This window comes from Neofelis nebulosa, chromosome 5, assembly GCF_028018385.1.
Source record: "Neofelis nebulosa isolate mNeoNeb1 chromosome 5, mNeoNeb1.pri, whole genome shotgun sequence".
NCBI lineage: Eukaryota > Metazoa > Chordata > Mammalia > Carnivora > Felidae > Neofelis > Neofelis nebulosa.
The window spans coordinates 100,784,535-100,796,681 of NC_080786.1; the positions used below are offsets into that span (position 1 = coordinate 100,784,535).

At 46.6% G+C, this 12,147-nt stretch overlaps 1 protein-coding gene across 4 annotated transcripts in view; it reads right to left on the reverse strand.

The window, feature by feature from the left end:
* Positions 1 to 328: 328 nt before the first annotated feature.
* Positions 329 to 12,147, reverse strand: part of C5H3orf52 (chromosome 5 C3orf52 homolog) — a 33,391-nt gene continuing 21,572 nt past the window's right edge. Inside the window, exons 4-6 of one of the 4 annotated variants that reach the window (XM_058731440.1) lie at positions 9,543 to 9,613; positions 6,196 to 6,265; positions 329 to 1,826 (exon numbers count right to left, since the gene is read on the reverse strand). In XM_058731440.1, coding sequence (XP_058587423.1) covers positions 1,779 to 1,826; positions 6,196 to 6,265; positions 9,543 to 9,613 — 189 coding nt within the window. In that variant the 3' untranslated portion in view covers positions 329 to 1,778. Of the gene's footprint in view, positions 1,827 to 6,195; positions 6,378 to 9,542; positions 9,614 to 12,147 lie in introns of all 4 variants that reach the window. The other 3 variants (XM_058731439.1, XM_058731438.1, XM_058731441.1) reach the window with 3 other exon arrangements.

A 12,147-nucleotide genomic window follows, 5' to 3' on the forward strand; every position in this document is an offset into this window, starting at 1 on the left:
GAAAAGGTACTTGCCTCTCAGGAGAAGGGAAAACCACACCATCCTGTCTCCACACAGGAACAGGTCCTTCCTTTTGGCCCCAGGCCCTTGAGACACCTGGTCCTACTGGGAGAGCCCTGGGAGGAACTGGAAGGTAGAGAGAGGGCCCCTCCCCGCTCTCACTGGCAAGGAGGAGAACCCAGCCCACCCCAGCCCATCCAGCTCAGTCTTACTCAGAAGGGGAAGCTGCCCTCAGGGAAATGAAAAAAATCAGTTCCAACACCATTAACTGCAAGAAAATGCCAGTCCAAATCATGGCCCTGGAGAGTCAACAGCTACCAAGCAATAGTAATGTGACAATGACCACGCAAAAATAATTTATTGTAAATATTTTTAAATCCTTCTCCATTAAAGTTACTCATTACATTCTACAAAGTACAAACACACTAAGATTTACATTTGACATGTAAAAAATAAAGAGGAAGAAGGGAAATTCACCTATTTTGCTAGTTTAAGGAACTATCCTCAAAATGGCACACCAAGTTTACAATAAATGCACCCTCTAGTTAAATAAGAAAGCAAATTCACATTTTCCAGAGTCCTGGATCTCAAAAAGACCAAGGCAAATCTGGCCTGACACGCACATTTGGACACAACCCCATATACAATAGCCCCTCATGCTGATGTCCACCCACAGCCAATTTAACTGAGACACCGGGGCTAAGACTCTTATTATATGATCACAACACTCTCTCTTGGAAAGTTTCCAGCAAATCAATTTTCCCCACAAAACAAATACTGTGCTTCCTCGTGCTAGGCAATTCTGTACCCACAGATGATCAACACAGTCACTAATGCTCCCTTCAGCCGGCAAACAAGTTGGCATTAAGCCTCCAACAGTTTCTTTCCAACAGAGTTGGAAACTGCTTCAAACCATCTTCAATAAGATAAAGCATCATTGCCTGAAGACACGGAGTTTTATAGGAAGGCCAGTAACATTGGACAATAAAAATCCCGGGTGTAGTATCTACAGCACATGGCTAGGCAGACTTAATGTTTCTCGGATGGAAGTGTGACAAACTGTAAATTGGCAAAAATATCCCAAATGATAGCTGTGTGTTCAAACACCCAAGCTTACAGGGACCCACTTTCCAAAAGTGGGGTTCAGGAGTCACGGGAGCAATAAGATGGGAAATAAACACGCGTGGTATTTCCGAAGCTATACATAACACAGGGATAGCGGATAATGTGGCCAAGGCCGGTTTGCGAAGATCTGCAGGTCACGGAAATAGACCCAGAACTCTGCCGCTCTGGTCTTGTCCAGTGCCTTCCTCACAGTCTTGCTTGGAGGTAGATCAAATATCATATCGGGAGTGGGGGAATGGGAGGGGATTTCAGAGAGCGAGGGGCTCAGTTGTCCCTCACCCCTGCCTACCTACTGTGTTCTCTTTCCACCAGCACGGGCTGAGGAGATCCCGCCTCAAAGGTCACCTTTGCACTAAAGTGAAAGTGTCCACATGTGGGTGGGGGCAACTAGTGCTCCAAGAATAGCAGTAGCCCCACGTGGCAAGCTCCGCCCACCTACCCCGTTACCCCCACCCCCCACCCCCAACCCCACTGTGGGCTTCCTGCCTTTGTCAAGGCTGAACCCAGCTGCAGTAGCTCGCAGGTACTGTTTTGCTGGAGGCGGAGCCAGACCTCATAAACGCAGAATGGGGGGGAGAGGCCATTGCCAGTCCTTCCACGTTAATTCACAGGATCCCTTCTGGAAAATGACATGAATTCTCTCATCCCCAAACTCAGTGGAGCACTGCTTTCAGATACAGACTGGTATCCACCGCTTCATTCTGAAAAGAAAATACAAACGGAAGTCATTAATTTTTTTAAATCATGATTATTGTACAGATTTATGCTTTCATTTTATTTCATTGGGTTCGAAAATAAACTCTTATGTAAACTTGAAATGCCTATAAATCCCTAACAGAGGAAGTTTTCTCTTCGGTCAATACACACACGTATCTCTGAATGCTTTTTTTTTTTTTTTTTTTTTTTTTATTTGATTCTGAGAGAGAGAGAGATAGCCCCCAAACTGGGGAGGGGCAGAGAGAGAGAGAGAGAGAGAGAGAGAGAGAGAGAGAATCCCAAGCAGGCTCCACACCATCAGCATGAGCCCGATGCAGGGCTCGAACTCACCAACCAGGAGATCATGACCTGAGCCAAAATCAAGAGTGGGACCTCAACTGACTGAGCCACCCACGTGCCCCTGAATGCTTTTCAAAACGCAGATAACCCGTTGCTCATTCATTTGGGTATGATTCACGATAACATTTTGTTGAAGCCTTTTGGGTGCTGAGGACATTTAAATGATGTTTTCATAATCTATTAGCCTCTAGCTAATAGATATCTACTAGCTTCTAAATTTTCAGTGTGTTAAATGGTATATAATAGACTGTGAGCAAGTCTAGTCTGATGAGGGAAATGGCGTGGACCTGGCCTGACCAAGGTGGAGATGCCCATGCAAGGACCTGAGGACCATCACATGGAGGGTCCATGCACTGCCACAGGGTCCTCACAGTTGACATTTGGGGCTGGACAAATCTTTGTAGTAGTGTAGCAGGATTCTCGCACAGAGAGTCGTGACACTGAGGCTTTTCTTTCCAGGAAGCAACTTCGCCCATGCAGGCGCCGCTTAGCTGGGTTCGTACCCGAAGCACTGAGCCCCGAACGGCAGGTAGCGTAGTTTTTTATATACATTTTCTATTTCTTTGTCTCCCTATATGGTCACACACAAACATGCAGCCTGATTGAGTGGTCTCATGCTATAGGGTCATGAGGGATGTTGTCAAACATGCGTCCAGCCAGGTTGCCTTGAGGTTTTGGTTTTTTTGTTTTTTTCCCCAGAGGGGAAAAACCTCTACCACAGTAGAGAGGGGCCCTGTGTCTTGTAAGATGGTCAGATGCTGGTATCTAGATGCTAGATGCTAGTATCTCATACACGCACCATCGTGACAACTAAAAACATCGGCAGACATTACCAGCTACCCCGAGGGGGCAGCGGAGGGGCAAAACTGACCCCACTTGAGAATTAGTGCCTCTTGGCTAAACTTTCCAAGATTCCTGGAAAATCAATACACAACCTAAGTGATTTTCCTAGATACCAAGCAGTCCTGTCAAAACCGGAACTCACACGTTGGCTCCTCTGCCTACAGCCAGCTCATCAGTTTACCCCCAAAATGTGCAAACAGGATTCACTCTTCTCACTGCCTGCAGCATTTTCCTCTTTTCTCTCACACAAATCTGGCTTTTGCCTTCATTTAGTCTAGCTGAGTCCTTCACATATGCGAAAACAGTACAAAATAACTACCCCAGGTCAAGATGTCTAAAATAACTCATGCTGCCATTTTACATTTGTAAAACAGACTGACCCCCGCCCCATCCCCAGGCCCCCAAACACCCATAAAGTGAAGGAGCTCAAAAATAGCGGAAGGGGGAGGTGAGATCTAGTAAAGCAGTTCCGTTACCCTTGAGGGCGGCATGCTATGTGACCTAAGTCAGACGGAGAAAGGCAAAATGTTGCACGATCTCACACGTGGAATCTAGGAAAAACAAACTCATAGAAAAAGAGACCAGATGGGTTGCAGAGGGAGAGGGCCAGGTGAAGGTGGTCAAAAGGCACAAACTTCCAGTTGTAAGATAAATAAGTTCTGGGGGTGGAATGTACAGCATGAGGGCTAGAGTTAACACTGCTGTGTGGTACCTTTGAAAGTTGCTAAGGGAATCAATCCTAAAAGCTCTTATTACATGGGAAAATATTTTTTTAAGTTTACATATTTTGAGAGAGAGAGAGAGAGAGAGACTGGGGAAGGGGCAGAGAGAGAGAGAAAGAGAGAATTCCAAGTAGGCTCTGCACTGACAGTGCAGGGCTTGAACTCACGAACTGTGAGATCATGACCTGAGCCAAAATCAAGAAGTCAGACATTTAACCAACTGAGCCATCCAGGCGCCCCTGGAAAAAGAATTTTAAGAATCATTGTTCTTTGGAGTGGCTGGGTGGCCCAGTTAAGTCCTGGCTTCAGCTCAGGTCATGATCTCACAATCCGTGAGTTCGAGCCCCCCATCAGGCTCCACACTGTGCAGAGCCTACTTGGGATTCTCTCTCTCTCTCTCTCACTCTCTCTCTCTCAAAATAAATAAACTTAGAAAAAAAGAAGAAGAAGAAGAATCATTGCTCTTTGCAGAATTGGAACAGCATCTCTGTGGGAAACTGGTTGCCCAGAGGATCATGGGGGTGGATGGGGTAACCCTCAGACCCGCAGTGCGGTGAACATGGAAAACTGGCCTAAGAACACATGGGGTCTCACTGGGTCCCTCCCAGGGGCCTCTGCTCAGCCCACCTATCCCTGACTGAGCTCGTCCCCTCCCTTAGCCTGCCTGCCTTTTCGGGGTCTCTCTTCTTCCTCACTCTTCCCAAGTGGTCACTGTGTTGGACTGATACTCACACTCCTGAGGGTATCAAATGGCTCAAACACTGCACATGCATGCTCTAGAAAGTGGTCGCGGGGTCATAGAAACCCCCCTCCCCCAGCAGAAAGGTCTGAGAGGAACAATGATACAATCTCCTGCTTACTCCTGGCTGCATCCTTTGGACACCTGCCGCCGTCTGGCCCCGGGGATATGTCTCCAAGGCCATCTGTCTGAGCTCAAATTCTTCCCAAGCTCTCCCCAGGCTCACAAGCCACTGCCCTCTGAGTGGCCCTCCCACTCTTATAACCCTCTCAACTTTTTCTCACCCTCCTCTTCTACTTTCCCTGCCTACCTTTGGAAAGAGCTGGTAACCACCAAAGTACAGAGGGGGCTCGGAAAATCGAGATCACTCATGACACAGCAACGGCCACCAGACGCATCTCAGGCAGCTGCACCTCCCTTCTCTCACCTCTTCATACAGCAGGGGGTTGAAGGGTTTCCTCCCTTCCTTCCTTCCTTGCCTCCCTTCTTTCCTTCCTCCCTTCTCTCTCTCTCTCTTTCTAAAATTCCTGTTGAGGGGTGCATAACCTCTTCACCCTACACTTGGATGCTCTCTGTCTGGCCCACAGACACACTTTACTTATTCAGGTAAGTAAAACTGCTCTGTGAGGAAGCAATTCATTCTCAGTGAGCTTAAATTTGGCCTTCTGAATATCATTCATTCTACTTATTTGGGAAAAAGCAAGCTTTAAGACCTGCTTTATATAGCTACACCGTCTTAAACAAGGATTAGCCTGCTTTCACTTCCCGTCATCAAGAAATGCCAGTAGAATGAACACCCCTTCTCATACTATGTAGGAACAGGAGTACTTGGCAATCTGTCCTGCTCTTCTGATTCTAGGCTGGCTGGCACCATGCCTGGTGCTAACTACATCTCCTAATTTGCCTTTTTCACTCATTTAACTGGTATTTACTACCACCGGTGTGCAGAAAGTATTTCCAGCGGATCGCAGATGATGAAATATACAAGATGGTCGGCATTATGGGCTAACTAACAAGGGCCCCTGTGCCTCCAAGCGAGGGATCAGGGTGGCAAGTGAGACCAGAGGTCAGGCCGAAGCTCCCAGTGCAGACCCAATGGAGGCACGTCTCCAAGGCTTGTGGTTACTTCACCTCCCCACCTTCCTTTTCACCGGGTTTTGTGCAAAGTCTTAAAAATTCTCAGGTTCTGACAAGCAGGGTGTTTTCCATGCTGATGAAAAGTAACATACCAATGTTCTCATTCCACTCTTGGTTTCAAAAGTAGATGAGTAAGTTGATTAACTTTCCAAAGAGACTGATTTGCCCTTTCATGCCCGTCTGTTAATGTAATAGACTCAGTGGACTTCAACAGAAAAAGGAGATCGGTTTCTCATACTGAGATAATCTTTCAATGATTTAGCGGTATCATTCGTTCCAAATTCAATACTTCTCTTGTGAAACCGTGGCATTTTCATGAAGCTCACCAATGATGTTGCAAAGTGGGATAGGGGACTCCAAATGTGGGTGAGCTACAACAGGGAAACATTTAGCCTCATCTTTACAATTTAATTATTTTTTCCCACCTACTCTGTCTGCTCATGGAGGCAGGACCGTAACCTCCTCCATGGAGCGTGAACATCACTTGCGCAGAAATCAAACCAAACCAGCTGCCCTCCATCTGGTTCACTTACTGAAGGTCACAACTCTGCCTTCCTGACTTCTTCGACTTACCGTAGAGCAAGAGGGATGCTGGATCAAGCCCCAAAGTCTCACAACCGGACACTCTCTGATCATGGAGATCCTGTAGTAAAATGCCCAGCACCAACTCTTTACTCATCATATACTTCATAAAACTGTCATCTTCTGAAGGAACCCCAAATTGCAGGTGGTAGGCTACGGTGGCATTTTCACTGCTGAAAGGCACGCCAAACAGACACAGCAACACAGATCAACAGCATCACACAGCAACCCAGGAAGCTGACTTTAGCACGACCCTCTTTCTAGTTCCTCATGTTCCTCCAGTACAAAAAGGCAAAGGGCATACTGTCCTAGAAGAACCCTCTTCTGTAATCTCGCCACAGAAAGTTGAGATGACCCTAACCTCTTCCTTCCACCTAAAGCCCATCCTCTAGGAAACCCCTGGGAGAGGCCCTTGAAGGGAGAGTCGCCATGCAGCTGCTGTCAAGGACGATCCAAGGGCTGGCCCATCCTCTGCCCTAATACCAGCCTTTTATCCCCTGAGGCAGGGAAGCCCTGTTCTCCTCTTGTATTCGCTTCTCCACATCCTCACGCTCCACCCTCTCCCTGCCCCGACAAGTGACTGTCACAGCTGTTTGGTTTAACCAGTTCATTCCTTAACCTACAAAATGTCTGAGGTAGGACGCAAAGCTCCCTGCCACCAGCTGGCTCCAGAATTCCCGAATTCCCACCGGCTGCCCTGTGTAGCGGCAGCATATCACAGCTCCAAAGTGAGACCCGTTTTCTGTCCAATTTCCACCTCTCGAGGCTCTCAGCTTTGCAACTCTCAGGAAAGGGACCTAAGGAAAAGGGGTCTCCATCTTCCTAGAACATTTTTCCAGTCCCAAAATGGAAATAACCATAGGGCTATCTTTGGTTAATTAGTAGCTTACCCCGGCTGGTTAAATGCTACAAATGCTACCTCGACATACAGGTTTTTCAAAGTTATCCACATACTTTGGTTCAAGAAGGCCCTGATTAAGAGCCTGCAATAAAATAATTAAGAGGTGGCCACATCTGAGCCTCTCACCCTAGGGTAGTTTTTGACTGACCTGCCGCTCCCGGGAGCCTGGATCAGAACGCCGGTCCTGCTAAGGATGGGGAATGAGCTCCCTCTTGTGGCCAGAGGTCACATAGGCCACTATTCTCATATTCATGTGGCTGCAGGTTTATAACCCGTGACAGCCAAGCAGTGTGCCAAACTCTGCCGTTCGGATGAACAAAATACCATCGAGACTGTGGAGAACCTCTCGGTTTATGTGTGCTGCTATGGACGGGCTGCAAAATGCACGTTCAGGCTCTCAGCCAGAGACACAAGTGTGCAGGTGTCATTACTTGTTCCCCGTGCTCCACCTGCCAGTTATTGCTATCGATGGTCAACATCGAGGTTGACCATTGATAGCACATCAAGCTGCACATCAAGGCGTACATTCACCCTGCACTCCCACAGGTGGGCAAGGTCTCAGGCTGGCTTATGGAAAGGATCACAAGCTGACTTTCAGAAGACTAGACCAGAAGTTTTTGAAAGAGAGGGTTGCCCTGCCTAACCCAGCCTGGCTAGCCCAACCTAGTCCCACCACATCAGGTCACCCACTGGGGGAGTTTACATTAAGGCTAGATCTTGAGGGGAAAGGAGGGACTTTCAGGAAAAACAGCCATGTGGGCTTCGCCTCAGCTGCCCACTATTAGAGTGCGCCTGGCAACTGACGAACCAAAGGCCATTTTCGCAGGTTCCTGTTGGGCTGGGGCAGGACTGAGGTCACTATCCCGTGTAGACACAAACCTGGCTGCCAGGGGTCTCTGGCTGTCTCCTGCCCGCTAGCGGCAGCACCTTCTGGGGGACAATGGCTTTTGTTTCTTACTCATCCCAACACTGTTAAAACGCTGCCTGGACCTCTTAAAATGCAACAAAAGTGCTTCCCGTGCAGAGCTCCTCTACCCAAAATCCTAAAGTCTTAGATTTTTCTTTCAAATAACTCATAAAAACAAATTCTCTAACATTTAATCTTCAGATTTCTAGCCACATTTGGTTCAACCTTCTACTGTTTTTGTTTTGTTCCCCCCAATGTCTACCCCAGCCCATTATGCAGCCCCACCTCCTCTAAACCCATAATATGGGGGCTGGATTCTCAGAAAGACCCTCCAGGCTGAGTGTCTTTCCTTTCTCAGCTCTGTCTTTAAGTTGCAAGTCGGGGCTAGTATATACAGGAAAATGTGTTGGGCTTTTTTATCGGCATTTTAATACCAGTAATTTGTGATTAAAACGAGCAATGTCAAAGATGTAACCATAAGGTGATATGCACAGTGGGGGGTCCATAAAGAAAGAGGGATGGAGCTGTCAAGGCAACCCGCCACTGTATGCAGTTTCAGACTTCAGGTCCCTTTTGGCCCTATCCCGTGGTTCTATCACCTGGGTAGCTTCCCCCCTGTACTAATGCTTCCCCCCCTGTACTAAGATTATGGTTTGGGAAATTTATAGTTTGAGAAGCAGGAATCCCAATATAATACTATCTCTTTTTTAAGATAATACTATCTGTGATGGTCACATTCCAGAGATATCTTAAGAATAGTGGATAAGAAAGCTTTGTCATCTAAATCTTCTCCTACCAGTACAAAAAAATAATCAAGTGACACCCCTACACACATACACCTTTTATCTAGGTTCTATAGATAGAGACAAAAATATTTAGGACTAAGAGATATATAAAAAAAACCTATATATATGCATGTATTTACTATACATGTATAATATATAAAGTATATATTGTAAGTACATGAATAGAAGAAATCACACCAAACTGTTGATGGCAGCCCATTCAGTAGAAGGGAGCAGAACATACCATATGTATGGAATTGACTAGAACATGCAATATCCAGGGGTAGTAGGTGGGTGGGAGGAAATGGTAGACTTTCCCTGTATGAGATGTCTTTATATTTTTAATATTGTATAAGGAGCATGGACTCCTGTATTCCTTGTGTTCCTCAAAAGCAAAAGCTAGTATCTGGATTATACCATTTACATCAGGTCACTATCTGAGATCTATTTCTATTCCTACCCCTAGCTTATTGGAGCATCTGCAGGAATGGTTTACCTGGGAGTGGCTTCTCCTCTCTTCCATGTGACCCTGTTGAGTCATATAATTAATCAGGGCTTCACTTCGCTCCTTTGTAAAATCAGGGAGTTGAGCTAGTAGGTTTCCAAAGACCCTTCCAAAGCCAAAGCCATCACATCCCATCATCAGTTCCTTTTGTGCTTTGACACTCAGGAAGTCCTTCTAGACAAATGGTGATGGGGGTTGCTTTCCAGAGAAAGAGCAACGTGGCATGCTTCACATTCTTACCTGAAGTCTGTAATTTCCACTGAAGTAAAGTAACGACTCAGAGACGGGGATGAACTGTACACATCTGTGAGCTAAAAAAACAGGAACAAGGAAAACAACCACACACATTACAGATGGATCATATTGCGTCTGTATCACCTGACAAAGCAAAACCCTCATAGACAGAGATTCCATACTAGGTAGGAATTCACTTATCCAGAGGCCCCGGACCAAGAAACAGGAAGGTGGGGGCCTACCCCAACTGAAACTCAAGCTAACACTCATTTAAAAGGAGCAAGTGACCAGGCTGGAATTTTCAACATCTCTTACGTGTCGTGCTGACCCCTGTAGCCTTCACGCTGGGAGTGGTCTGCAGCCAGAGCCCAACAAACCCCAAGACCCCGGGCAGGAGACAACACGGCAGGGGCTGGGAAGGTGGCAGAACAGGCCACCCGGGGCCTGGCACACCACTGGACAAGGGCTTCTTCTCTCCTTTCCGCAGAGCTTTACTGTGAGGAGAAACAGCCACGGAAGAAACAGGAATAGCACCTTCCCCTGAGTAATGGGACCAAATGGAGCTGGCCTCTAATTGCAAAGATACAGAGTCCTCGTTTTATGCATGAAATACTGCAATCACACACAACAAATGGCAGCTGTGCTCCCAGTACCCAGGTTTCGTGACTTCACATTTTACTGTACTTAGTTCAGCCCTTTATTTCAAAAAGAAAACAAAGCTAAACCGCCTCCTACACACTATTTTTCCTCCCTCCCTTCCCCAGTACGAATCATTGTCTGCAAGTCGGCGCATATCCTTTTCATGCCATGTTTTTCCAAATGTAATAATTCCTTGCGTAACATAACAATTCATAATTACTTTGTGTTTTTATGCAAATAAAAGGTGCCATAGTCTACACGTTCTTCTTTTTTTCACTCCAAATTACATTTGATAACTCCCCATGATGGTACGTAGAGACGGAGGTCATTCACACTAACTCCTTACTCCTGCGGAGTCACCACTGACTGAATGGTCACTGAATGGTCACACCAACCCTTCCATTCCCTTATGATGGCCACGTGCACTGTTGGCACGAATCTCCTCTTATCACAAACCATGCCCAAGCAATCACCCTTGAACATTTCTGCGCCTCTCTTCTTGTACATGTAAAAGTTTCCCTTGAGTCTGTGCAGAGCAATGGAATCACTGGGTCCAAGAGGGGATGCGTCTCCAGCCCACCTAAATGTTGCTACACTGCTCTCCATCCCAGCAAGTGTGTTACATTTCCGGCGGCCTTGCTGGCACTTAGCGTTACCAGGTTTTGGGGGGGGGGGTTTAATTATTGCCAATCTAAGGGGTACAAAATGGTTTTCCATATGCATTTTTACTAGTGGGATTTGAGAATCTTTTCGTGTGTGTTTACGAACTCTGGGATTTCTCACCTTTGAATTATTATCGGTTTCCTGTCTTTCTCTTGGGTTGCCTGTTCCTTGGCAGTATCCGCAACTTCTGTATCTGGAATGTTTGGTGTTATAGTCTAGACGCTAGCTGGTGTTACATTACAAATACCTTCTCCAAGCCTTTGATTAGCCTTTTCCTCACATTTCAGAGATAGGAATCCTAGCCTAAAAGCAGTGCCCTGAGGGGAGCTCTGCTCGTTTTGTCTCCCACCTACTTCCCAACAGAATCTCCAGGCGCTTACATTTCCACAAACGTGCCCACTGAATTCACCTGGTGCCAATTCAATCTCCTGAAGGTGGAGCAGGGGGATCAGAGCACCTACAGTTTGTATGCCTCCAATCTTGACACTTTTGCCGTGATCTTTACAAGAACCTGACATAAGAGGCATTACTACCTCGTCCCCTTTCGTTAATAAAGGACACAGCTTTCGGAAAGGTCATGAAACCTGCCCAAGGCCACTCTGCTCACAAAGAATCCAGTCCTAGGTGTTACAGACACTAAATCCCTCCTCCTCGCATGTAACCACACTACCCAGTGAGGATGAAGCAAGAAGGAAAGTGTCCTAAATACCAAGGAGGAAAGAAGCATAAAGTGATAAGAACTTCAGAAAAAAATGACTAGGTCATCTTACAGTTGTTGAGCCTCAGAGAAAAGAAAGTTGCCAACAGGCCCATGCAAGAAGTAAGAAGGTGGCTCTCACAGGGTTGCGCAGAACAACAGGAAGGAGGAAGAGGAGGAGGAGAAGGAGGAGAAAGAGGAGGAGGAGAAGCGGAGGGGGGCGGGGGGAATGCTAGCGATGGTGTTCTTTCCACGCACTTCCTTACATACACACAAACACACACACACGTATTATGGAAGAGATCATGTCCTTCCAGCCTTCTCTGTTTCTTCTCTCCTCTTCCTTTTTAATCCTTAGGGCCTAGTAGTATTTTGCATATAGTAGACTCTCAGAAAAAAATGTCATTTATTTATTTATTCATTTATTTTTATTTTTTAAAATGTTTATTCATTTTTGACAGAGAGAGCATGCGCATGAGTGGGGGAGGGGCAGAGAGAGAGGGAGACACAGAATCTGAAGCAGGCTCCAGGCTCTGAGCTGTCAGCACAGAGCCCAACGTGGGGCTCGAACTCACCAACTGTGAGATCATGACCTGAGCTGTGCAGATGGAT